The 27,884-nt window shown below is 36.4% G+C and overlaps 1 protein-coding gene and 1 long non-coding RNA gene across 20 annotated transcripts in view; one reads left to right on the top strand and one right to left on the bottom strand.

Annotated features, from left to right (window-relative positions):
* Positions 1 to 1,527: 1,527 nt before the first annotated feature.
* LOC120109098 lies at positions 1,528 to 25,403 on the top strand. Of its 15 annotated transcripts, none has more exons than XR_005510135.1 (6): positions 1,528 to 1,815; positions 6,624 to 6,686; positions 14,443 to 14,523; positions 15,251 to 16,635; positions 16,735 to 16,840; positions 25,085 to 25,403. It is a non-coding gene; the product is annotated as an uncharacterized LOC120109098 (long non-coding RNA). The 15 variants fall into 15 exon arrangements; XR_005510142.1 differs by lacking the exons at positions 1,528 to 1,815; positions 6,624 to 6,686 and adding an exon at positions 9,069 to 10,202 and having other exon boundaries at positions 15,251 to 15,320; positions 16,288 to 16,635; XR_005510133.1 differs by lacking the exon at positions 1,528 to 1,815 and adding an exon at positions 10,122 to 10,202 and having other exon boundaries at positions 6,649 to 6,686; positions 14,443 to 16,635.
* The window catches only part of LOC120109097 (MADS-box transcription factor 23-like), a 32,324-nt gene continuing 15,831 nt past the window's right edge, over positions 11,392 to 27,884 (bottom strand). The window contains exons 3-9 of one of the 5 annotated variants that reach the window (XM_039122840.1): positions 23,012 to 23,090; positions 14,459 to 14,520; positions 12,353 to 12,452; positions 12,222 to 12,263; positions 12,051 to 12,134; positions 11,766 to 11,920; positions 11,392 to 11,682 (exon numbers count right to left, since the gene is read on the bottom strand). In XM_039122840.1, the coding sequence (XP_038978768.1) occupies positions 11,628 to 11,682; positions 11,766 to 11,920; positions 12,051 to 12,134; positions 12,222 to 12,263; positions 12,353 to 12,452; positions 14,459 to 14,520; positions 23,012 to 23,090 (577 nt within the window). In that variant the 3' untranslated portion in view covers positions 11,392 to 11,627. Of the gene's footprint in view, positions 12,135 to 12,221; positions 12,453 to 14,458; positions 14,521 to 23,011; positions 23,091 to 27,884 lie in introns of all 5 variants that reach the window. The other 4 variants (XM_039122841.1, XM_039122842.1, XR_005510127.1 and 1 more) reach the window with 4 other exon arrangements.

Genomic DNA, 27,884 nt, shown 5'->3' with positions numbered 1-27,884 from the left:
CTTATGCAGCAGACCTAAGATTGTCATTCTCAGCATGCACCTTGATTTGAATTTTTAACTTCCCAATTGGATTAATTTACTTCTTTGTTTTGTTTTTTCAGATATAAGAACTATTTTCTTTCACATCACATGCAGGGTCTGATCACAATATCAATTAGATATAGCATGTGTTTGGTGACATTTACAATGATGTTAAGACCAAAGATTACTCCTCGGTATGTACCTCAATTTAATTTCTTCACTTAAAAATTAGGTTTCTTTTACTAAATAATTACTTTGGATTGTTTTACTATAAGATTAGGTTATAACATGTCTAGTACTGACCTTCAGTTGCAAGTAACTTGATCTTAATGCATCTGCATGAAACCAAACAACCTATAAAACGAAGCAGCTATTTATAATCGATGCAAACATAATTTTACTTATGGTCCTCAAATCTATTAGAATGAAAGAAAAAAATTGATATAGCCAACCTAACTAGTGTGAAATTAAGACTTAATTAAATCAGTTTTTTTTTTTTTTGTTAAAACGGTTGACTTACACAAATCTAGTATGAATATATTTCTATTCTAAAAATCAGAAAATAAAATATTTCAAAAAAAGAATAACAAGACAGCATCACCCATTCATAATATAACCTATTCTACTACTTCCCTCACAGTAAATATGTCTCGCACATGCAATCAAACTTTTATGCGAGTCTGAATTTTGCCTCGCAGTAAATATGACTCGCACTTGCAAGCATTAGATACCATGCACCTAGTCCAAAAGTGAAACTTTCCCTTGCAAGCACGTGCAATCCAGCTTTTTCTGCGAGTCCGAATTTAGCATCGATTTCTTGACTCGCACTTGCAATCTCTAGCATTAGGTGCAATGCACCTAGGCCAAAAGTGAATATTTCCCTTGCAAGTGCGAATTTAGTATCGATTCGTTCGCTCCGTGATGCCCGTTGAGGAAAGGCAGGGGACCACAGTCGCCTTAAAAGAATCCAACCATCCCCCAATCGTACGGATAGAGGGATAAGCGTATCTAATGGTATTTTTTAACCTACATTCCCACTCGCCGACAACACCCACGTGTCGACGAAGCAAGTTGGCACGTACCATACGAAATCGGGCCCCGCTTGCCAGGTGGAAAGCGCGCAGTGGGGGCACGCGTTACTACCTGTTCAACGGCCAACACGTATTCAATAAAGCAGCGAAACGAGCGCACCGGGTCCGCTTCTCCACCTCGATTATAATACTCCGCAGGAACCCTCCATCATCATGGCATCGCCCAGATATTTTCCCACAGCTCGATCCCCTCCCTCGGGAGATGGACCACGTGGAAGGCATCCAGTACACCAGCTGTCACCCTGCATCGCTCCTGGGTAACACTTTATCGATTCCGTGGATAAAATACCTTGAAGTGTGCACCATTTCCGTTTCAAAACTTTCGAGGGTTATAAAGAAATAGAGGCGGCGATGTGGATGGAGATCGACCGCTGCTCTCCTCCATTTATTTATACCCTTGGGAGCACATGACCCCCGAGATATTTTGGCGTCCCTTCGGCTTTCCCTCTCCATTCTCTTCCGGTTTTTGGATCCAATCTCTCTCTCTCTCGGCATTCTTGTAGAACGTTTGATACGTCGTTGCTCTGGCTTTCGCTTCTTGTTGGATCGGTTGTCGCGGTTATGCGTGAATTTGCTGTCGGATTGTGGCCGGAGGGTCGATCAGTTTGAGTCTGAGAAATGGAAGAGAGAGAGAGAGAGGGAGAGGGAGAGTTATCGAGAGGATCTGAGGGTGGAAGTCTTTAGCCTCGGGAGGGGATCTCAGGTAAAGAGGATTTCATATATATGTTGACTTCAGATGTGCTAGTGCGAGATTAAAATTCGGTTCTTGAATATGTTATGTGTTTCGTTGTTATTGATTTGATTTATTCTCGTTCGCTTCTTTGGTTGTGATTTTGGTGTGGCTTGAGTTAATGCATCAACCCCCTTTTCCCCTCTCGAAAGGAATAATGGCTGAACTTGCTTTCTTTATTTCTTCTTCTTTTATCCCTCTTGCATGTATATAGGATCAACCAATTCCGTCATGTTACCCTTTGAAGAGTTTCCAATTCCGTGACAAGCTAATCTCCTTCAACCCCTATATTACTACTTTCTCTCTCTCTGTGTGTGTGTTACACGCACGCACAAAAAATTCTTTTGCTTTATCTGTTGTTAATCTAATACTATTAGTGTTATCTGTGCACCACAATGTTGAGCAACCAACTAGAGTACATTAATAGATGTATTATGGGCTGATTGCTGTGTTCTTGATAGAATTCTTTAGCCATAGATTGGCTTTTGTGAGCTAGTATATTGGCATAAATTTCATTGAGTGGGTAGTTCCATGTGCTTATTTTTTGCTTTAATTAAATTTACTTTGAAACCTGATTTTACTTAAGCATGCAAGTTTTAGTGAGTATCAGTTACCAGTACTGTTATGGAGTGATTTTAAGACTTGGCTGTATGGATTAATTAAAGATGACCTCATAGAAAACTATTGCCACTTTGAGAGCTAGTTGTAAACATATTTGGACTTTGATGGGTCATACCTTGATTTAGAAAGCCAAACCTTTTAGATTAGATATTGCCTTTTTCTTAGGACATGTACTGTCGGACACTCTTCTTGTAATGTTCTCTAAAGCAACACTAAATTTATTTGTTCATTTCATACATAACCGTCCATAGGTTACATGCATGACATCATTGCATGTCAATGTCACACTCAATAGTCATGTTCACACACTAAAATTGGTGGGTAACCCCTTTTACTAACACTTAGTAGTAGCATGGCTATTGTCAGATTGCTGAGTAACTCCTGGCAATTGTTGTTTGGATAAAATTTCTGTTTCATTATTTTATAGATGTACTCACATTGAAGCAAGAATATTACAGCAAGAGATGCACATTTAGGATCTTGTTGACCACAGCTAGCAAAATCTTAACGTACTAACCATGTTGGCCTAAAATTTGGATTTGTATCTAACATTCATCATGCATAGTACGGCGCAATGACAACTTTAAAACACATATTTTGTCAAGATGGGGAGCAAAGATAAATCAATTTGTAATGCAGTTTTTTGTAAGTGATGGAGGAGGAGGAGGAGGCCAGTAATGCCTTCCATCCTGAGGGATAAGGATAATTTCTTGTCTACACATTCAAAAGGATAAGTTATGGTCAGTAATCCTCCATTATGTATGTTTTGCCTAATCTATAAAATGAGTCAAGGTTCAATGGTGAATTAGATCTAAATTAGTATGTTATACATGTTTTGGCTAGAGCTGATCATGGACCGGGCTTGGACACAAGAAATATCAAATTTTACATAAGCTTAGCCGAAGCCCGATTAAAAATGAATAGAGTTTAGATCGAGGACCAGCCCATGATCAGCTCTAATTTGGCTAATCCATAAAATGTGTAAAGGCTCAAGTGAATTAGGTACAACTAGTTATATATTTCAATATTTCTATATGTTGTTGTGTCTGAACTTGAAAAACTGGCAGATTTATCAATCTTTTGTGTCTAATAATCATGGTCAGTCGACAGAACTAAGCAAGGTTAATCAAGAAGGTATATGTTTAAAAGATTTCATTTCAAATTGTTCTACTGTGAAACACCAAATATTTTGTTGGTTATACTGAGATAGAAGAGACACATTAATTGCCTATGATATAACTGAATAACTTTGATGGTGTCAAATTCTGATATATTATTTATGAGGTAGACGGAAATTGACATGTCAAAAATAGGAAACATCATACTCTTCTCAGAAGGTGCCTCAACACAGTGGGAAGAATCTAGTCTACCTTCATCGTTAACTTAGGCATCTTACTCTTGGACCAGCCAGAGCTACTATTATTTTGAATCCTTGCTTGGTGGAATGAGAAATGAATTTAAAAATGGTGCATAAACTGAATTCAGAAACACTTATGTAATAAAACTTTGAAGAAAGATACACGAATCTAAGAAGCAACTGTGTGGAAATGAGACATGGTTCAATAGCTTTTCTTTTGAAAAAAAAAATCATAATTAATTAATCATGATAAAAACCTCAGAAACTCATCTAATATGACAATGTTGGTCTAATATAAGGGCAATTTCTCGTATCATATCTCATGCAAGTCTTGGATTTAAGAAAGGGATGACTCACAATATCAATTGTTAGGTTATATGATGTGTTGGCCTTATGCTTTGAAAATGGATGTTCTCATTATATTCATTAAACCTTGATAGAGATACCATAATAGATTATAGACGTTCAATCAAACAATATGTTCTCATGCTTGGCATGCCAATCTTAAAATAGAGCCATTTTTTGAATGTTGAAGCTTGTTCCATTTCAATTTATAGCTCAGATTGAATGATGCGTAGATCTACAAATTGAAGATGGTAGTGAATTGTTATTTGTTTTGAATCTGATTTGGTTGTCATTTGAATTCAACATGAATTAGTCAAACTATATAATTTTAAGGGACTAGGAATCATTATATGCATCCATGAATAACCCAATTACTCATCTTTTCTCATACAATCAATCTTATTCAAGTTCTCTTCTATTCTTGTGTGTGGTGTGTCATTGTGAGACAACTCAGAATGGTAGTCTGTGGAAGGAAACTTGGTGAGGGGCAAAGTCTTTAACTGAAGTCCCACGAAGACTAACAATGTGAGGTTGAGTGTTGATAGCACAGAGGATGTGCAAGACCTTCATCCTTGTTGGTATAACTTAACCTTTAATTGCTATATATTATTATCCTTGACTTTATTGTTGTTTTGCTTGTGTGATTGTTTTTACTTTAATCTTTATAGGAAGAGAAATCTACCTGAACTTTCATGAGATTGCTATTAAAGGAAGTTGTTCTTGGTTGTTATCTCACTATTGCAACCAATCTTTCTACCTCTATTTGTGTGGTAGGACGAGGGCTTCTTGGATTCCAAGCATAGTTAAATCTTGGCTTTGTCTTACTTGCTAGCAACTGTCATGCATGAACATTGGCCTGAAATAGCAGACCTTTGCATTTGTTGCATGACAAAAAAATTTGCTTGATTGTTTTTTCAAAGCATTTTTGCTTGCTTCAAATTAGATTCCTTTCTAAATAATATATTTAAATAGGAAATTGTAATTGTGACCTAGTAACATTTGATTCCTCTAACACAGTTATCTTGTCCTTGTATCCTCAAAGAGTGAAAGCAGGCTTTGAGTTAAAGTTGAATTGGATTTTAAATTTCTAATATTTTGTAATCCAGTCCTTCATAAATGTCTTTTGTAAACAATGTCAAATTGGAATTGTTGGATGAAAGGCGATAGCATTTGATCATAAAGGAATAGAGGGGATTGGTTGTAGTGAAACCCTATTTGATGCTTAATAGAGGGGATTGGTTGTAGTGAAACCCCTATTTGATGCCTAATATCTAGACATTGATGCATTGGACATGTCAGCCGTGCAATATACAAGAAGACACTGCAATTAGAAGCGGTAATTTGAGTTAACGTCCATCTTTTGGACACTTTTAATCTTTAGATGCGAGGCTTTCACTATTCTATTTGCCCCATTTTATGTAACCATGAATGACCCTATTGAAGATCTCAGAGCATTGTGGTATTGTGAATTTGAGAAGTATGTTGAATATACGGCTTGGCAAAAATGCACTAAATAGTGGTATCCTTTTGGAAATTGGATTTTAAATTTTTCAAGAGCTTCAAGCTATCAGCTCGGCCACTAGTATCAAACAACCACTGATATCCAATGTTTGACATAGTTTGGAGTCAAATGAAGTTAATTCTAACCTCAATCTAAATTTGAGATGACTAGCTTTGATTTCCTAGTGACGAAGGGAAATATGCTTAATCATTTCCATTTAAGGGTCTCTAACCTAGGTGTTGATGCTTTTACTAAATTGCTAGTAGAAATAAAAGATTGTTTATCTAGATACAAGATGACATGATCCTTTGTGGTGGTTCATCCAGTGAGAACATTATGCCAATTTGATATGTTGAGAACATCACTATCAAAATGTTAGGAGGTTCAGATATATTTTTACCCCCAATTATAGAAACAAGTTGGAGAACAACTCTAATCAAAACAAGGACCATTCAACCATAGTGGATTAAATCGAGTGGTTGACCTTATAAAAATATGTAACATCTTAGATATAGGGGAGGCTTCATAGCTCGTTACTGACATGGAGTGTGTCTAGAGATAAAGGTGGAATTTCCCTCTTTAACCCAATCCTCACTGATGGAAATTCTGACAAGGCCATGCAGTTGGTGGAGGCGATTTTCCTTTAGATAGCTAGGAAGCCAAGTTCTTGAGTCAGGCAGTTCTCAAATAGATTGTTGTCTACTTGCCAAACCTTCTATGAAGATTGTTACTCCCACCACTCATGTCTAATGCACAGAAACTAAACATGGTCAAAAAAAAATTAATTAAGCTGTACATGAATTAGTGGTGGTTATTGGTCAAGGTGGCAACTGGCCATAACTTGCAAGAAATTCAATAAAGAACTTAATGGAGTTTACAGTTTTATTTGCATGGTAATTATTTGTCAAGTTGAATCTATACTTTCGTTTGGACTAAACTATTGATTGTTTTCACCAGTCAATGCAGGTGGACGTAACAAGCATCGAGGCGGCAACTGCATAACTTGCTAGAAATTCAATGGTACATCTATTTTCCTTGAAGGCCTTAACATGCTAGTCCATTAAATACAATAATTAGAATCAGGAATATTTCTATCGTGACCTACAAATGTCAAAACTTTGAACTTTTTGGTAAAAGAGTATGTCTAGGGCACTCGATGGTACCTCTCAATTTGGTTCAAGCCTATGGTTGAAAATTGTTCAAGGTTACCTTGCTAAAACCATTCAGAAATTTTAATTTGATAGAATAATATGATCAATTTGAAATGTATGAGAATGTATGATTACTAAATGAAGATTCAATACTTTGTTATCTCAATGATTATGTTTTCAAAAACCAACTGGTTTGGTGTCTACATTGTGAGCTGGAAATTTGATTTCATGGTCAACATTTTCAAATATATGCCATGAAAATGAACCATTCATTAACTTTAGCATGGTTGACCACATGCAGCTATATGCACTATTATTTAAATTATTACTTTAGTTTCTTATGTTATCGTGGCGAAAATAAGTTGAGGGATGCCAAATACTTATGCCAGGAATCATTTAATGGAAATTGCTTATTTTTTTTCTTTTGGGTGAGCTAATGAAAAGTTTCATAAAAATATTAACATTGATAAGCACATTGTTGTTCACAAATCTCTCTTTGTACAACTAAGAAAGTTATGGATGGCTTTGAGCAGATGGCATAGAGCGAGAACTGTATAAAGCAGATTATTGTTGATGTATGCGAGATAAACACAACTTGACATGGAAAAGTGAATTAAGTTTTTCAGTATGAGGAATTCTTTTTTATTTTTGTTTTTTTTTTTTGGCGGTTTTTTGCCTTCTTATTTAAAATGAATTTTTGATGTTAGGAGATAATTCTTTGGAAAAGTTAGCTGATATATGTTGACAAGGTACGTCGTACCTGTCCAAACCGGATGGTACAGGGCGTACCAACACTTGGTGCGCCAAAAAAGCCCTATACCATACAATACCGACACTGTGCTAGGGTGGCACCGGTACGGGCTCCAGTACCGAGATGGCGAATCTTATTTTTGACTTATGATGGTTTTTCTTATTATAATATTTGTGGCATCTTTATTAGGCTGCAAACTGCTTCATGAATCAACCCTTCTTTGTGATGTTGGTGGCATCGTTTTGTATCTCCACCTGCTAATCTGATGCATTCAAATGAATGTCCTGACTCCACCTATTCTTTCTAGATGCGGAAGTAAACATTGTGGTATTTATGTTGTTTATCAGTTGTATACACTTGTATAATGAATTTCAAATGTGTTAGATGCATGAAAAATTTGATATTTCTGGTTCCCCATGACTTTCATAAAGCTGTATGTTTGGTAGCAATAAGCATAAAAACCATCAATCTCTAAAGGTTTCATGGTCATTTGGTCTTTTTTTTTCCCCTTCCCCTCTGCTTCTGTCTAAACTTTTGAACCCAAAGTTTTTCTTTTGTGATGTGATGTTTGCACCTTGAATGTCACTTTAGTCTTCTGTTTCTTAGAATCTCTTTTCTAATTCCTACCCATGTCCTCTCTTTTTTTCTTTGCTTTACCTATTTTGTCCATCCTCATGTTTAGTGGATAACGTTTGGATTTTGATCAGCCATTTGTGCTTTTTCAGATATTATAGCCTGCTTAAAGAGTACACATGTTATATGCTGCTATTTGTTGTTTGCATATTTCTCATGGGAATACCTTCTTTGTAGATCTATCTTATTATGCTCTTTCTGATCCTATTTTCTCCTATTGTTATCAGTCTTATATTGCTTTGACGTGCTGTTTCCTTGTTGATCTTCCATTGTATTAAGACTGCATATGTACCTGTTTATGAACACTTATGCCATTAATACTGCATGGTTCTCTGTTTTCTCTACAGCTGAGGACCCCAGCTCTCTGGTAACTCCTACTGGGCATGACTATCTCGTGATTCGAGACTCATATACCAACTTTCACCTATTTTTATTTTTATTTTTTTGTAGTCATCCACAAGCTGGGATTACTCATCAGTACCATGATATGGCTAATAAACTTGTTCATTATTGCACCCCGAGACATGTGATGTTGTTCCCTTCTCATGGGAAATCCTATCTCCTGCAAAATAGGTCTACTAAACTATATTTGAATTGGTAATTCATATTTGGTCTGAGAACTATGTTATAGATTAATGAGACTTTGCTCCTGTTTCCTGGATGATTATTTTTGTGGTTCTGGATAGTTGTTGCAGCTCTGCAACCAGATCTTTTATTACCAAGATATAAGTGATAAATCTCTTCATGATAAATGTTCAAGTCGAGTTTTCATATGCTTCCTCCTTATGGTCTTCTACATCCTCAACATGTTTACAGTTCTTGTTTGGCAATCTAGGTGATTATTGTGGTAAGGACTATTCTATAGTAAGCATGACAATGATATGTTTATCCACTTTTCTACCTAAGGTGAGACTGGAAGGCATTATATCTTCATTGGTAGTTTGATGAGAATGATCTTGGTCAACTTCCTTTCTTGCTTGGCCTTGAGTAGGCCTGTATTTGAAGGACATTTTGTGGATGGAAGTCATAAATATGAGAATGTCCTGTTGAAGATCACCAATACAAACTACTCGGGGTTTAAATGAAAACTCTATCAAAGTTACAAGAGATTTAAGGTTGAGAATACATCAAGACATAGTCAGATTTGGCATCAATTATATCCTAATTTCTTAATATTCTTAAGAATCAGACTGATGGCTCAGTTGGCCTTTTTATGAGAGATGCCTAAAATTATGATTTTTGCCATCGAGAAAGGACCTAAGGACAAAGTTGGATTTTGTGTTTTTTTGGTAATTAAATGAAATTTTGGATTATTGGATTATTGGTTGTTATCAATGGTTAGAATTGATGCTTTGTTTAGTTTATAAAGTTCCTTGTTGACTGCAGAAACAATCTTACATTGGCCTTTTGTTGTAGAGATGATTGCTGAGAGTTAAGTATTTAGTGAAGTTTTGAGTGTTCTGGACTGGAACTTTTCCATGTTTGTTTTCTTCTGTCCTCATTCCTTCTCTTATTCTTTTCCACCTTAATTTCCTTGAAGAGCTGTCTCCTGTTCATGTTGAATTTGCTTAGGGATATCTGCTTTCTTGTCAGTAATCCTTTGAGATCACTGCTTGTGCTCACTTGACAGACGAAAGTTTATAAGACTGCATGATTAGGAGTGCCTTCTAGCTTGTTGAAGCGCTGGGTATTTAGAATTATGTTGTTCATTTTCCATTCTAGTTTTTTGTTACAAAAAGGGATGATCATTACTCTATATGGTCGTTTGCATCTTCTGTTTTTCAGTAGCACCATTGTTGAAGTCCTTTTGTCTCATCCTTCACTACATCTCCATGCCTAGTCATATGTTGATTGTGTTAGGGATGTGATTGATTGTGTTACTGCATCTTCTTAGAGACTTTTATCTTCTATACAGTACAGAAGCAAGCTTTGAGTGGATGCTTGAGATATGGATAGAGTGTTGCACTACAGTTGAATCCTCTTTAGAGATGTCTACTGCTGGTACTTTCTTGTTGAAGTAGGCTTTTATTGGCACATCTACCAGTATTTATTGCAAGGACTAGTGTTATTGAGATGGAAAGAAATGCAAGATATCATTACATGCTTTGCTAGTATTCTCCTCTTATGTTGCTCAAACAGTATTTGCTGCTATTATAAATTATTCATTATCTTTTGTTGCTTTACTGGTTGTGTGAACCTTTGCCAAAATGGTTTTTGTTTTGGGCACACAACCCGACATTATTACAAGAAATCCAAGATTTCATGAACATTCTATCCAGTTATCAGTGCAGACCTCTTATCTTCCTTCTGGTAGGAGGCATTATTGTGTAATAGTAATTGTCTTTTGTTGCTTGCTTCACACTTCCTAAATAAGCACCAGTAGTCATGTGCCCTTGAAATTTATGTGTACCACCATGTTTTATGTTCAGGATTCCAATTTTATATGGTTCGTTTCTATGTTTTGCATCAAGGTGTAGTGAACCGTGCCGAACCAGCTGGTTCGAGGCGTATTGAATTGGACTGATCAGTTACTGCATGGTTCAGGGGTTCTCGTCAAAATGATAACCTCCTCCCCCTCCAGATGCTTCAAACCCTTGCCTCCCCTCTCTTTTGAATTTCAATCAGGTCATGTGGTTACATAAAAAAAATTGTTTTCTAGGAAGGCCCCTTCTTTTATGCTTTATAGTAAGGCAAATTCTGCAGGAAGAAATCTGCTGCTTCTGTTATCGTTTTATATATTCATGAGAGAGATTTATTGGTATGGCTGCATGACCGTGTTGCTCCTTATCAGCATATTCTAGAAGGGAGAGTAAATCAAGCATTTAAGGAAGTTCATTTGAAGGGCGCGACATTTTCTTATGTATAACCTACTAACTTGAATTCAGATGGAGTTGGTTTTATAATTTCAGCAAAATGATTTAGCTTGCTTTGTATATAACTCTGTTGGGCTGGAGAGTAGGGATGCCTTTCCACCTTATTCTTTCACTAATGGTGAATAAAATAGTTTGTGCAGATTGTCGTGGTTGCATAATTCTCATGATTTTTGGTACGTGACAAGTGAAAAACTTGTTTTCAGCATACAGTCCATCTCTAGGCATCAATCCTCTCAATGTAAGCATCATTAAGGCAGTGATAATCCCATATGCCTGCAATGTAACTTGGGAGTTTCTTGATCATATGGCTTAATGACTAACTTAAAACATGGTAATACACTTCTAAATAGGCAAATGATTGCTGTTTGAAGCTCTTAAACTGAAATTCCTGGCGCAGTCATCACCTTTTTATAGTAACACAGATTTACAGAGTAATTAGTTATTCTGATTATTTTACACCATTTTTGGGAAGTAGATCCTTATCTTCCTTGTACACCACAGGTTATCATTAATAACATGCTGTGGTGATCCTTAGAACTACACTGACAAAAGATCACAAGGAACAACCCATGATTTGTGCATCGTCTTGTCTATGCAATTGAAGTCGGCTGCAACATTCAGCGAAATATTCTATGATTAAACTAGTAATTAAAAAATATTATTCAGTTTGAGTTTAGGAAAGAAAAATTACCCTGGCTTTGGTGCTGCTGCTTGCGCTCCATCTGTTTGCAATTGTGGCTGGCTTAGTTCGAGATGAATGGGTATATTTACATCCTCTGTGGCATTAAAACCATATGGAGTAATTGGACCTTTATCAATGCCATTTACGCCCCTTGTTGCATAAACCTGAGATGCAAGATTTAATGCTTAGCTTGTGCTATACCTGCAACTTACATAATTTACCATGGTCGAAAGGATTTCATTACAGAAGTCTCTGTATGGATGTATCAAGTCTATTCGTTCTCTTATTCAGTACCTTCTTCTGTAATTCCATGTTTTCTTGACGAATGAGGTTTACCTTCTTGTATAGTTCCATATTTTCTTCGTGAATAAGGATCCCCTGTTATGAACCAGTTAAATGTTAAGCAGTTGATATTCATCACCTAAAACTTAGAAGAGGAGATGTGGTAAACACGTGTTTTCCAACCTTTCGGTTTAGATCTTGAATTTCATCGATCAAAAGTTGGTCCTGTAGAAGCAAAAAATTAATACGTTGAAAATGGCTATTGTTAGAAAGGACAGCAAATCAATATTGAATGAGGCAAAGATGACCAAGACCTTCTTCATTCGGATACCACGTAAGCTCATTTCAAGTTGGTTCTCTAGATTTTGTAGATCTTTGACACTTAGGCCAGAAAGCTCTTCTCCCAACAACTGCCTGCAATCATTGAAATGTTGTTGTGTATGCCTTGCTATGCCAGTTATATATTTCTATTTAAGGTATGTTTCAAATGATTTCTCTCAATTTGATATTAAGCACTTATTTGAGCTTTGCTTACACAGAGACATAACCATGAGTTCAGTTTGGGTTTTGGTGCATGATGGACTTAATCTTCTTATGGTTGGACATTAAATGTTGTCAATTGTAAATATGAGAGTTTAGTATCTAGATGGATATTGTATATGTAGTATCGTCTTTAGAACTCTTTTCTTGTCATAGTGTCTGGTATATTGAGTGCACCGAGTATCGCTTGGGATACAAGTGGGAACTAAAAGACTCATGGTTATTTTGTTGCGATTTCATCAGTCACTACTTACTATTGCTATAGACCTAGCCATCAGATAAGGTTTTTGGAGACCTTTGTTTGTGTTTCTAAAGCTAGTCAATAGCTAATTTCTCTGATGAAGACCTTAGTCGCTCTAGGTGGACAACATTGGGGATGTATTTTGGTGTGGGAGTGGAAACAGACAACTAAGAAAATCTAGGATGTCAAACTTCCTAGGATGCATCTTTGTAAAATAATTTGAGATACTACAAAATAAATCTAACCATTTCTTTGTATTTTAAAGAAATACAAGTTTGATCAAAAAATTAATACAGTTATCCATATGAGATTAAACTATAGTTTTTTTTTTAAAAAAAATAAAGAATGCAGAAGTACAAGGTGCTTAATTGAAGAGAATGGAGTGGAACATTATTTGGATCTTTTCAGAAAAGTGATTTTCTAAAGGTGATATGCATTTACAAAATAATGGTGTTTACCAAAAGTAGAAGTTACAAAAAAGAAAGCAGCAGCAGAAGAAAGAAAGAAAGAGACTATAAAGAGATGAAGAGATGCACTATGGAAGATTAGAAGGGATATGAGCCCCTCCTAAATGGGGTTCTGTTATTTTGGTTTTGCACAAATCCCTACCATCTAAACTAGTTTAATCACTTTATTCTCAATTATGCTACTTCACCTCCACTAATATACTTTTTTTTAATCAGTTGTTGTTTCCCAGGCATATGTGGACACCTAGACCAAGAAGCATCTCTTTGTTTTGTTTACACTGGCTCTAACCTTATTAGAAATATTTTCTTTTTCTTCATTGTTATCAAAACTGAGAACTTGGCAATGTTCATGCACTTTGATTAAGATGTTGTTGCTGTTATTTCAATGAATTTGTGCTTCTTTCATTATCATTTCTGTTGATGTTGCTCTACAGTCTCTATTTTTGTCCTATGGGTTTCTAGAAATGTCTAATTATATTCATCTGCTGTATTTAAGATACCTCATTGTTTTTGAATTGCGGAATAATAAAGTGAGATAGAAATTCTACAATTATAGAGAAAATGCTTTTACTATATTTCATAGACATAGTCTTATGGTCTTAAGAACTGATTTTTGGAGCGGTACGTGTGATGTGTGAACCAATCCCCTTCGTTTTTCTTGTGCTGGAATGATACATTTTCTTCTACTACATTTGCTTCATATAAGCTTTTCTTTTTCTTTTTCTTTTTTTTTTTGATACGATAGGTGAGAAGACTGCTAATTATCTAGTTCATTCTAAAGTTACCCACAAACTTGAAATTGTTATCTAGACTTCAATAATACTCTCTTTTAAGTATTAGATCTTAGTATGTTAGATATTTAAGTAATTTATTGTTGGAGACATTTTATCCGTCTGCCATTGGCATTTCTGATACTATTAATCAGCTTGACTCTTAGGGCATGTGATATGCTAGTGCCTCTGAAGTGGAATATGTCATTTCTAGTGTCACATTAAAATAGTATTATATATGTTACAAGATGATGAATAATTTTTAGCCTCCATATGTCATGTCACAACTTCCTGAATTTAAACCACTTGGCAGAAGTAACAATATGCTTATTTTGCGATGAACGCCTTCTGAGAAATAATGCCTAAAAAAATCTTATTTTATGCAGGGTGAAGTGAGCATACCTATGACTTTCTTGCAAGTTATGCAGTTGCTGCCTCAAGCTTGCTGCCTCCCTTTGCCAGAACTAGTGAGTACAGTGGATAAAGTTTAGCCTATGCAACAGATTCTTTTAAAATACTATATTACTGCTATGGAGTGATTATGTATTACAGTAACCAGGTTCAATAAAGAAACATTCTGTTAGATCACTTATAATCTGAAGTTTGTTCCTCCAGTTTTTCATCAAATCTATTACAAATCCAGTTTCAAAGCATCAAGGTTAAATACTTCTGAACCTCTACTAGATGACTTACTGCTGATGTAAACTACAATTTCTCAACTATAACTTTTTGAATCCTTATTGTTATGCATGCATGCTGTAGTGATCTTTGAATGCTCCTGTTTAAATAGTTGATGAGCTATTCTGATACTTTTGGTGCTTTGCCTAACATCTGTTGCATAACCACCCACCCAGTCCCCAACAAAAAAAGAAAAAAAGAAAAAGAAAAATCAACACACAAAAGAAAAAAGGAAAATAATATATTTGATAAGGAGACTGTTGACAGGAAGAGGGGAGGAGGATAAGATTTGCATTTAAATTATTTGTATGATTTATTCATGTTGCGTGACTAATAAATGGTGTAATTTCCGCATCATTATTATGGAATGTAGAGGCAACATTCAAAAGCTTCGGTATCTGGTTTTACGTTTGTTGAATATTTAAACATTACATGATTTCTGATTATAGATTCAACATTTTGATTGCACTGCATTAATCTTTCTAAACAATCTAAATTTTCTTAATTACATCACAGAAAGAAGTCTCAGGATCAAGTTCTTCAAAAAGTGGATCCTAAGCTTGTACTCAGCACCACATGACAGCAGGTTCTGTAATACTTTTCTTTATTAATGGGCTCAAACCATAGTATGTTGTACCGTATTGAACCAAACGATACCGGATGCACCGTACCGTACCAATTCGGTACCCGTACCGGTACTAGTGGCGTACCGACATTCGGTATGCCAAATAAACTGTATACCATACCGTACCGACGCTATATTAGTGTGGCATCGATACGGGGTCCGGTACCGAGACGGCGAACTTGGCTCAAACACAACTATCCCTAAAGATATGCAAAAAGTTATTAGCAAGCAAAAGAGATACAAGCAAGCACGAGAAATAGCAATAAAATATTTATTTTACATGGCTACCTCCAAATTATGCATCTAAATCAAAAACATATTAAATTTCTTCACTAGAAATGCCATGACCATTTATAATGGGAAGGCAATTCCTTTCTCTTGGATGGAAGCATCCTGCACCTCCTAGGAAATTGCTACTCCACGTGAAAGCTGCATTTGGTTGTGGTTTGTGGAATAAGTCAACCTAGATGAAATTGGTTTAGTTGGTCCTGACCCTCGTTCTTCCAAAATAAAATACTCCACACTATAATGTGCAATATTTTTCTTTGCTTAGGTGGGAAAATGGCTTTACAAACTTTTTAAAAATACTTGTTTTGATTTCCAAATAAATGGTCATTTTTTTACCATTTGACAAGTTAAAATGGAACAAATGGGCTAATGGGACCTTTGTTCCATTTACTCTTCTTTAACCCGCAACCTGTTGTAGACTAAGAGAACCATATGAGAACCTAACTCAAGAGAAACCTCAAGATGGACATGAAGTTGCAATGCATAGTTTGTTAACCTTGACAAAAAACAATGAGAGAATGCCTTCATCTAACCTCCCATAACCATTTCTTCATTTCCCACGTCATTTGCTTTGTAATCTTACCTCCGCTTATCTCACAATCCTAAATCTACATTCTTTTATTTCTCTCATTTTGATCAGTCATTCCTATGTCGTGAAACATATTCCATAGTGGGAGTTACTCATTGGCACCATTAATTGGATCAAGTACTCCATATGCAAAGATTAGTTTGCCAAAGGTATTTTACACCACAGGTTCTAATTAATATAGATCAAAGGGAACATATGCCACATGGCTTTTCCATAATATACAGAAATACCACAGATGCTTTTTTCAGGGCAGATGTATGGACAAAATGCAACCAGCAAATCAACATGGAGAAGTGTAGGATGACTTATTGAAAGAGGGAGAGGCACGATGCCTTCATGTTGACATGCTGTAACTACATTCTTCCTTGGACAAGAAGCAGGTATGATCGAAAAATAAAGGTATTGAAAATCTGCCTTCTTGATTCTTCCTTCTTTTGGTGTTGTAATGTTGGAAAGTACGAGTTTTTGGATAATTCTGAATATGTTCTATGATGTCAGATAGCTTGGATTCCATTGACTATCATCATAATTCATAAGACCTTCATGAGGTGGAAGATCACATGGATGACGAAGACAATGATTGGGACTTCTAAGGCCATCAGAGGTACTTTGATATTTTGAAGAGGTTTTATGTTTTACTGCATATATTCAGAGAAAAGAGAATAATGATTACAATTTTTTATGCTTGCAAATTGTTAATCGATAACTTCGTCTAATTTTGAGACACTTGTACTTATCATTGAAAATTGGAGATTCAAGATTGAAGTGCTCCAATGACATCTTAATTATCCAAATCATAGGTTGTCATATATGATGATCGAGAGCTTGGATTTAGTTTCTGAAGATCTTCTATGAAAGTTCACTCTGAAGAGCTATAGATACTGGCTCCATTTATTTGTAAATAAGAAAATTTTCTCATCAAGCTACCTTGGTTATTCTTATTAAAATTTCATAAACAAATGTCCTGATTTTGTTGTTCTAAATGAGACTTGAGCAATAGCATATCATAGGGAAATTGCCCTCCCCGCTACTCATCTTGTTAATGATATGGTTCCTAAGGGAGCTTGGAACCTAAAAGCTCCCACAAGTTTCTCATTTGCAAATAAAATGAGTAAAATTTGTAAAAAAGATAACAAGAGGATGAAAACTACAATAACAGATCAACCATATAATCGATTGGTCTTTATAAGCTACGACTTAGTTTTTTTTTAATTTATTTCTTTTTTTTTGTGAGAAACATGGTGGCAATGACACCATCTGCTTCAAACACAGGACTTCTATCAAGGAGGAGAGAGGTGTCAAGCAGCTGACTCAAGTCTAGCAAATTCAACTGCAAAATGTTGTCAATTTAATTTACAAAATTTGGATTTATTGCCATTTCTTGTGGTCTCCATGTGATGTTCTTTTCCTAAGAATATTCATTGCCAATCCAAGGAATGTACTAACCTAATTAATTGTATTTGTTGATTTAACACAGTTTGAATACTAATATTGGAATTCATTTTAAGGTCTAAATGACTAAGAGATACATAAAACTCATGGGGCAAAAAGCAAAACAAGATTGCAAATTCCATGCATTAGAGAATTCTTTAAAGATGAAAATGAGTTTACCATCAATGGTAACTTACCATTTAAGGCAAGGTTCGCCATACCAGTTGGTACTAGTGCATGCCAACCGTACCGTACCATACTAGTATCGAACCAATACGTTGTACAAAGGGTGCACTTGGTATACCAAACTGGCTCCTATACCAGAGTACCAACACTATAATAGAATGGTACCGAGGGGATGTCTGGTACCGAGATAGCGAACCGTGATTTAAGGGTTGGAGAATCACACTAAATGATGATAAAAGTTCGATTAGTTTTAAGCTATGTCAATGAACTGCACCATCAAGATTTGATTAATCACGTGAGGCCAGAGGAACATATGGATGCAAGTTGAGAAGGGTTGCCAAAATAATAAGAGAATAAAATAATTTGCGATACAGAAAAGAACTAATCAAAGTGATGAGGAAGGGGGAGAGTAGCAATATAGATCCATGTGTTTCAAAGCCTTTTTTGCTCTTGAAAATCAAGTGGCCTTTAGAAACTTGCTCGTTAGCTCCTTAAAAATTCACCAAAGCCTCCTTTGAGCTTCTTTTGATCCAACACAGGGTTGACAAAGAATTTGTCATGCAAAAGCTGACAAATAATATACAGTGGTAAATTTGATTGTATAATGAATAAGTTTCATTAACTTGTAATTTGAAGAACTGGGGATTAGAAAGATAGATCTCAGACCTCCACACTGACCTAGGACTCTTTGAGACCTGAGAAATTCTTTAAAAAGACATTAAAAATTATTGAAAACAACTCAAGATTTTGTTAAAATGATGATCTATATTGATGGAATTACTAAACCCCAATTGGTGAAAGAACCATATCTCCTCCACATAGTATCAATATTCTCCAAGCTATTGAAAAATTTTCAAATTTCTCTTACTATTCCATATTTGAACTGTTTTCCATACTATTCCCTGTAGACAAACAAGTTCATAATTAATCAATTGTTCTCAATTTTACATAAATTTTATGATTTATTGATGAGTTAATCTTGATTACTTTAAAATTCTGTGTTACAGACTAAAGATACAATCTATCATTGGGGATGGTGTTAGTTTGCTACCATTTATTATTCTCTCCTTCTAGTCCTTGTTTCTACATAATGAAAATTAAATATTTTAGAAATCTCACATTTATTTTATTTTTTTATATATGTTCCAGATTTTTGGTTATCCACACTCTTTCCTAATTTTGGTGAATTTGCCAGATATAGCCAAATTTTTCTCAATGCTGAACTTTTGACCATTGGCCCTCCATTTATTATTTTATTCATTTCTTACACCATTAAAATTTCTATTTGATAAACCTTAGTGCACTTTGTTGTATCTTTGTTATTGCTTGTTTGAAACCAGCTTGAACTTACATTTCTACCTACCACAAGGAGTCATGACTAGTTATGAATTTATGATATAAAATAAAATAACAAGTAAATTATGATAAATTTTAAAGGACAAGAGCTGATACTTGGGCATCTCTACACTTAGCCTTTTAATGTATTCGAGTCATTCATGATCTCACGAGCAATTCTTGTCACTTCTCATGAGCATCTACAAGCATTAAAGTTGTCTACTTGTCTCTTTTGCCGTGTCATCCGCCCCAGCATGAGCAATGTGACTTTTAGCAATTGAAGCTAGGTTGAACTTTATAGGCTTCCAATTTTCCTCTAAATAATGTATGACATCTTGAAGTCACGCAACTCTTGTACATCTCTTAGCTCTTCCACCAGTTTATTATTAATTTCTGTTTGTCATGCATTCTTTTAGCTATAGCCTGTATCATACCATGATTGCTATTAAGCTTATAAGTTGGACCAAGGCTTTAGATTAACAATCCAAATGTCTATTAAGATTGATGAACTAGTGCAACATGATAGAAAATAATTAATAAATTATAACTAAATTAAGACTTGAATTAGTAATTTAGCATCTTCGCGCATAGCTCCAAGCATGCTTCAAGATATCGGTACTAAGCCCTGTACCGATTTTGGCCGAGTTGGGATGATATCAAGACACTACCATCTTAACTCTTAGGATGGTTTGGTGTCCCAGTACCATACTATTATGTCAAATTTTTTGTTCAATTTTTATTTTTTTGTCCTAAATGAGTATTTGAATGATTATTGATATGGTTTTGAATCAACGAGTGCTGGCACCGGTGCCAATACCTCAAGGGTAGGTGGATCTTTCCTCCTAGTCGACTCATGCTTGGTACCGGCTGAATCGGTCTTAGTACTGGCTGATCCTGACTAGTTTGAACCAAGACGAGCAGGATGTCTCAGCCCATAAATAGATCGGTGTCCCACAGATGTCCTGGGTCCTGATTTCCAGTAACGGTATGGTACCAACCCTGCTGTCTCATTTCAGCAAGTCATACATCCTTGGCTCAAAGCTATCTCCAATTTGACAGGTAGTCCTCAATCAATGACCAATGCCCATACGTAGGCCTAGGGAAACGTTATGTATATTGAGTAACTATTGTGTTATACAATTGACTCTACATGAGAAGAAGTAGTACAATCCTTTTCTGTAGGGAAAGTGAGCAAAATCCTAACCTAAATTGAAAACTGATTTTGAACCATGGATTATTAGGCCTTTGGAAAACAAAAATCACCACCATCAACTTTGCACCATGTTCACTCAATATTTATCAAAGGAAAACTCAATTATGGATTTTACACTTGTAAGTCCTGTCAATTGCCAAGTCCCAATTCTTGGTAGTTAATAGCTCTTGTAAAATTGTCATGGTTCTTCATCACAAGCTCTTGTTTATAGATTTTTAAGCTGTGGGTTGGGGTTATAGGAATGCATTGGAATGAGGTAGATGCTTTCATAGCATTTCCAATTCAAGGTCATCATTTCCTGGATATTAGACAGACCAACTCACTTCAAATTAGTATGGCCAACAATTACGCACCAAATTTGTGAAAGCCTGATGAGGCCTCAACCTTTGCTCTCTCCTAACAAGACTTGGGAAGATCAACTCAGTGAAAGCAGCCCGGTCTTCCCGTCAGTTTCCACCCTTTGAATAAGATGGTCGAACAAATACCTACATAGCAGTTAATAGTATACTAATTTTTTATGGTGAGTCAATGGTTCAAATCTCCAGTAGTAGGCAAAACTGGTTGACTGCCCATGCAAACATGTCTGGTCATGATTTTTCACTGTGGCCTTATGTCTCCTGGAATAATCCTAATGTGGTCTTATTTCACCAGTTGCCTTTTTTCAATCTTGACTACTCAGTGGTTGTTAGGATTGCTTTGTTTTGCTTCTATAACTTTTCAACTTATAATTTAGGACACCTGAATGCATCTCCAAATCATTGCCAACAGATCGGTGTAGATTCTAGCAGTATAACTCTGGATGACCACTGTTGATGACTACAGAGTAACATTTTTATCAAGGATGATGAATAGCTCACCATCAAACATACTAAGAGAGAACATTTTACCACAAAAATGTCCTTATTCACTTTACTAACTAAATTCCCTATTTAGGGGATGATCTAGAATTCTTCCCCTCGACTTGTGAACAACTGGGAGCCATTGGATGGTATGATACTTGACTCTGAAATACAGAAGCAGAAGCAGTGGTGTGATCATCCAACTGAAAAGCTGCTAGCCAACACTAGTAGTGATTGAGATTACTGGCTATTGGTAATTATCCATGATCATAACTAGCAATCAGCAATTAACTATACCAACCGACAAGTAGCAATCTTGTAGTAATTAAGTGTGACAATCAAGCAACTAGCAGTACCGCCCACTTAATGGTTGATGGTAATGGCTACTATATGGTTGAAAAAAAAAATGATCAAGCTTCCAATATTAAAGTGAATTAAAAAGGAATCAGTTTGAAATAGCTAGCACCATAGCAGCATCAAAAAGTGAGAAATCACATCTGAGAAGACATAGAATGACCATATGCAAACATGCACATAGTTTGGTTCACAAACCACCATGCTACTTTCAGAGCTAAGAAAGTAACAAAAAATACTTAGGGATGTAAAATTTATAATGAGATCAAGAGGGTATAAAACATGTATAAGTAGAACTCTTCCAAGTAGATAATCATTGTTAAAATTATGTTATCTTCATCTCTTGCTTCTTGTGATCGTAGTGTCTAGATATCAGACTTAGTTGTGAATTAGTTTAGTGCTCTGCTTTGTATTTTAGTCCATGTAGCTTAGCTTTAAACTGCTTTGATTTAGGAACTACACATAGTACTCACATTTTACCCAATATAACCAACAACTGTAAATTTTTTCCTTCAATTCTAGGTAATTCTCCATTTTCTCCACTTTGTTTATTCTATTTTGACATCAAGATCCTATTTCAAATATTTTGATCAATTAAAAATTGATTCATATAATATTTGGTTTGAAATCATGAAGGTAGACTTGTAGTTAAGCTTAAAAGATGTCTGTCACTAACCTTAGGCCTCATTACTCTTGACCTTGCAATTATGTAGCATAGCTACGAGCAGGGATCTTGTGAAAGCAATTATTAGTGACCAAAATTGTTTGGGTAAAGGAGGAAAACTCCATCCATGCCAATCTATGACTCATAGTCGGACCTGGATAAACTAAATTCTCATATGCCAAGAATGATACTTACAGTGAACTAATTCTCCACTCCATAAATAAACTTTTTCAAGGTGGTGATCTAGAACCATTACGTATGATACCTTAAAGCTAGAAAAATTGTTAAGATTATTCTAATATGTAAAGATCTGTCTATTACAACCATCCAAAAAAATATACCTTGGTATGCTTTTAAAAAAAAGTCAGATAACATGTATTTTTAAAAAAATCTGTATTTGGTTTCCTTATTGAATGATTACTTAATTAATTATTGTAAACATAGCCCATTTTTTCATGTTATTTGCTTGAGCTATGAATGAAATTAAGAGGACATTTTAGGGTGTGATATTTTCAGAAGAGAAGTATATAAATTTGAGCAACAAAAAGAAACTTGAGCCTAAGCAGTGCATGTTCTATGATGATGAGCTATTTAGTTGCATTTTTGCTTGAAACTAGTTGGAGAACCATAAAAGTCAAGAATCTAATGTTAAGTGGTTGTATTGACTAATTGTAAAAGCATGAGTTAGAGAAAAGATTACAACTTTAAACTATTTAGGGGATATTACAAGATATACTTGTGCTTAAAATGTACCTTAGCCTCTGAACTAGCATTCATAACTAGATGATGCTCCTCTCGGGTCTTGTTGTAGCGTTCTATCACTGACTTCATGCTAACAATAAAAGGTTTGTTAGTTTATTACTTCAAAATCACAAGAATCGAGATAAGTATGAATGAAGATAATCATATCATTATCATTTTGAAAAGATAAATGAATGGTTACCTTCTATATCAAAATGACAAAGATGAAACAAATATTACAAAAAGGAAAGCTCTGTGACCTTTATGTTTTTAACACATAGAAGTAACTTTTTTCCCAACATAATGCTTTTTCATGTAAAAAATGGTGGCATAAAAGGAAAATTGTAAAAAAAACACTAGGATGGTGTATAATGTTATATTTTATTAAATTTGGTTAGAGCACAAAGATAAAGCTAAATACAAGTATTTAGGTCTCACTCAATATTGGCTCATACCTAGTGTCCTATATCGGACTGGTGCTCAACCATGTCCTAGGATGGGTTCATGACTCTGAGCCATAAAAATAAGTGTTCTTGGTGCTGAGCTGATCGGCTACCAAACGGGATAGGAAACTTATTTCATGCAAGACTAACCAAAACATAGTTAGGCGACTCCTCATTGTTTTTTTCTTTCCTCTTTTATTGCATTGGATCATGGGGAGGAAGAGGAAGGGAGAAAAAGAGGATGAAGAAGACAACTAGATAACAAATTTGTACTAGGACTCGCACGATATCATAAACCCAACCATAGGCTTAAAAACTCACCTAAGCCTAAAGAAATATTTGAAAAAAAATTAAAAGAAAAAATATCAAACCAAAAAAGAAAGACAAGAAAGGAAAAAAATTGAAATTCTAATATGGTATTGCTATTCCCTACTTGAGGATTTCTATGTGTGATAAACATACAAATTTCATTTATGATCATACAAGTTGTAATCTAAAATTTATTTAAAAGATATATGTATTACAATTTGCAATTGAAATGCAATTAAGCGAAGAAAAATATATTTCAAATGCTATTTAGAAGTAGTGAAAATTGCAATTCAAAATCACTTTGAGCTTTTCAAAATTTGTATAGCTTGCCTAAAGTGCAAAGACATTACATGCATCTTTTGGAGCATTTACCGTATTTCTTTTGATACAACTTATTTTTCCTCTAGAAATTATAATTTTTAATATAAATTAACTTCTAGAAAATTCTGTTTTTAAATAGATAGCCTAAAAAATATTTTGGTAGCTTTCTAGATTGGACCTTTCTTGTCTGCATTTTCGGAAAATCTTCTTTAGCAAATGCATAGCTTGGGTTATTTTCTAATTTACACAATTTGGGTTTTGGGGATCAATCTAAAATCCCAAAATTCATTAATTTTGATCTTGGATTCATACTTTGGGCATCGAGCAAGTGAACTGAGAAGGTTTAATCTCAGCTTATGGGGGTTTTCCTTAATTTTACCGACTACTCTTGAATTAGTGTTTGGATAATTGATGAAATATAAAAAAGATAAAATTAAGAAAATTATCTAGCTGGAATTAGTTTCTAGCTCAAAAAAATGGTTATGGTTTTGTCAATCCGGTATGGTACATGCCTAGTGGTTTGCCCTGGACTACTTGTTACTTCAACTCTTTATGGTAATAGGTATGATCAAAGTTAAAATTCTATTAGCATGCATATTAGACTTGTCCAATCAGGCCAGGTTTCTCAATTTTCTCTGCAAATCTAGTGGACAAGGACATTTAACAATGGCAACAAAATAACTTCCAGTGATAAAGCTTGAAGCCATTACTTTTGATTCATGAATGTTTGGTGAATAAGTCATGAATAAATTATCAACATTTAATAGTTCTTTTTGATTTGACATAATGCATAGTATCTTTCAGTCAAAGAAAAAGTTAGTGGTTTTAAAATTCATAATACTTTGACAAAATATTGTTACCATGTTGCTAGTTGCCCATGTTTTGACTGTAGGAATGCTTATAACTTACGAGTGCCTAGATTATTGCTTGAGAATTGTAAATAATACTTCATATATTCCTCCATATTAAGTATAAGCTTCATCTAAATATAATTGATGATTTTCTTGTGCAGGTTTACGAGTTCATGAGATGCAAGTCAAATACCCGGGATGAATTTTTAAAGATCGTTTTATTGCCTTTTAGAATGGGTGTCTCTAATTCCCAAGTTCTTCTTCAAGTTACTAACCAAGTCCTCAATTCAGCTTAAGCATAATTTCTTAGTCTCCTGAACATGTGTAGGATGGAATAACTGGTTTGTTCTAACAGGGACCAAGTCAAATCAATGATATTGCATTAATGTATTTGTTCAATTTTTGTGACATTCTCTGCACATTAATTCTATAGTGTGGGAAATCAAGGTTCTTTATTGAAATGAAACAATTTCTTTCATATTTGATTGGATAATTTATGCTTGACAAGGTTCAGAGTAATTTTTCTGACTCATACTCACTTGCTCAGAAGCATCTAGGCCTTCCAAGCATGCATAACATTATGTATTTATTCACAAATATCAGCTGTTTTTTTTCTAATAATAATTCCAATCAAACATGAACTAGAGTCATTAAGTTATATGCTTTTCATTCCTGTTGCTTCTATGGCACCTTAAGCCCAATAATAAAGCTTATGTTATTGGAAATGAGGTACCTTGTCACTTGCCCTAACCTTATCACCTTGGCCTGATTTCAGTCTATGATAAACTGAATTACCTTTAGATGATGGGCATACCATCTTGCAAGGGAAAGACTTGATAGAATCCTTTCTTCTCTTGATTGGTGCATGAAGTACTCAAAAGGCACAAGCAAAACATTTTTCAGATCATACCCAAATTTTAATAATATCCCAGGCTGAACACCATGGTCATCAAAGAAGGAAAAGGAAAATGTTTAAATTTGATAGGTCCGGACTTACGAAGTGCTGCGTGAGAGCCGGAACATAAGTCAAGGAATGGAAAGAGTTACGGAGAAACTTAAGATAACAAAACAGGAACTCAAGGTTTGAAACCGAAATAGATTTGGCCTTGCTTATGAAATGCGTTACTTACATGACTCATTCTATTCTCATTAAAAGGAAAGCAAACAGATTATTTTTTCCATCAAAAGGTCTCAGAAGGGGGAGCCTATTCTCATTACTTTTCGCTGATGATTATCTTCTTCTGGCCAAGGCGCGGATTTTTGATGCACGGGTCCTCCACAGAATGGTGGCGGGCTACTGCGCGGCGTCCAGTCAGAGAGTAAACTTTCTGAAGTCAGTTATCCATTTCAGCCCGAGTACGGAGAGCAGAGTCAGATAGGAAATCCGGAAGAATCGGCAGATACCAGAGCAGGAGGGGACACTGACCTACTTGGGAGTCCCCATCACTGGCCGGAGACTACGGGTGGCAGAGTGCTCCGATCTGGTGCAGCGGGTCCAGAGCAAGTTGGAGGATGTCCTCCCTATCCATGATGAGGAGATTGACACTAATCAGCTCAATGTTCGAATCCATGCTGGTATATCTCATGGCCAACAATGTGGTACCGAAGATGACTTTACTGATGATCGAGCGACTCCTTTAGTGCTTCTTATGGGGGTCACACGGTGGAGGCCACAGGGTGCATTTGGTGGTCTGGGAGCAGGTCTGCCGTCCCACCAGTGAGGGCGGTCTAGGGGTGCAGTCCCTCCTGGAGCGACGCGAGGCTTTCATTGCTCGGCATGCTGTTCGGTTTCTGTTAGAGCCACACGGGCTCTGGAGTCAGATAATGGCAGCCAGATATGGTCGAGGGGGTTCAAAGGTGGCACGGAGTGGCCGTCGAGTCTCCTTCATGTGGCGCGAGATCAGGAGGTACTTGCCGACTGTGTCGGCAACCACCAGGTGGTTGATAGGCGATGGGCGGAGCATCGAGGTGACTGCTGACCCATGGGTGGATATCCTTCTCCTGAGGTGCTGGCCGACCATGGTTGATACTGAGGCAATGGAGGGGCTACGGGTGTGCGACCTCCTAGCCTCAGGAGGGGCAGCGTAGGATGAGGCCAAACTACGACAGTTGTTCGGGGTACACCTAGCTGAGAGGATCCGGTCTCTTCCGATACCCGGATATGCGTGGCCAGATGTCAGGGTTTGGGGCACCTCGTGCAGGGCCAGTGTCAGATTGGGAGACCTCTTCCGTGTCATCCAACAGGAGCATGAGCCGAGGTAGGACTACACTTAGATCTGGATGTCGGGGCTTCATCTGAGGGCAGCACTCTTCTTATGGAATGTGACATGGGACCGTCTTCCGACGAAAATAGTGCTGAATAGGCATAACTGGGGGATTCCCGCGGAGTGCAAGACATGTGATGCTGAGGAGTCGGTGAATCATGTACTATTCCAGTGTACATTGGCAAGGTTGGCATGGCAGTGGACAGGAATCCCGCAGGAGGCCTAGAGTGAGAGGCTTCAGTTTCTATAGGTAATACGGCAGTGGTTGGCCATCCCCCAGAAATATTAGGAGGCCATCAAAGCGACTTGCATAGCACATCAGATCCAGCTGGTGAAGAACGCCCGCACTTTTGGTGAGCGCGGAATGTCACCGAGGTTTGTTGCGGAGTTCGCTCGAGCACAGACGATGGAGATCAGACCCACTCTCTCTTCAGATAGATCTTTAACAGCTCGGGACATTCAGGGTTCCCTCTCTGCTCAGGCAGCTCCTCAGATGGTGTTTTTCACTTGGGAGCTCCCATCCCCGAGTTTTCTCAAGGTCAACTTCGACGGATCGGTATTGGATGGAGGAACGCGGGGTGGTGCGGGGTTTGTTATATGGGACCCGCACTCCAGGATGGTGGCAGTGGGTGGCTACCAGTTGTTTGACACGTCAGTTCCGGAGGCAGAGCTGCGAGCCTCCTGGGCTAGTCTTCGA

This window comes from Phoenix dactylifera, unplaced genomic scaffold (assembly GCF_009389715.1).
Source record: "Phoenix dactylifera cultivar Barhee BC4 unplaced genomic scaffold, palm_55x_up_171113_PBpolish2nd_filt_p 001800F, whole genome shotgun sequence".
Lineage (NCBI taxonomy): Eukaryota > Viridiplantae > Streptophyta > Magnoliopsida > Arecales > Arecaceae > Phoenix > Phoenix dactylifera.
This window is presented reverse-complemented; position numbering and strand designations above follow the sequence as displayed.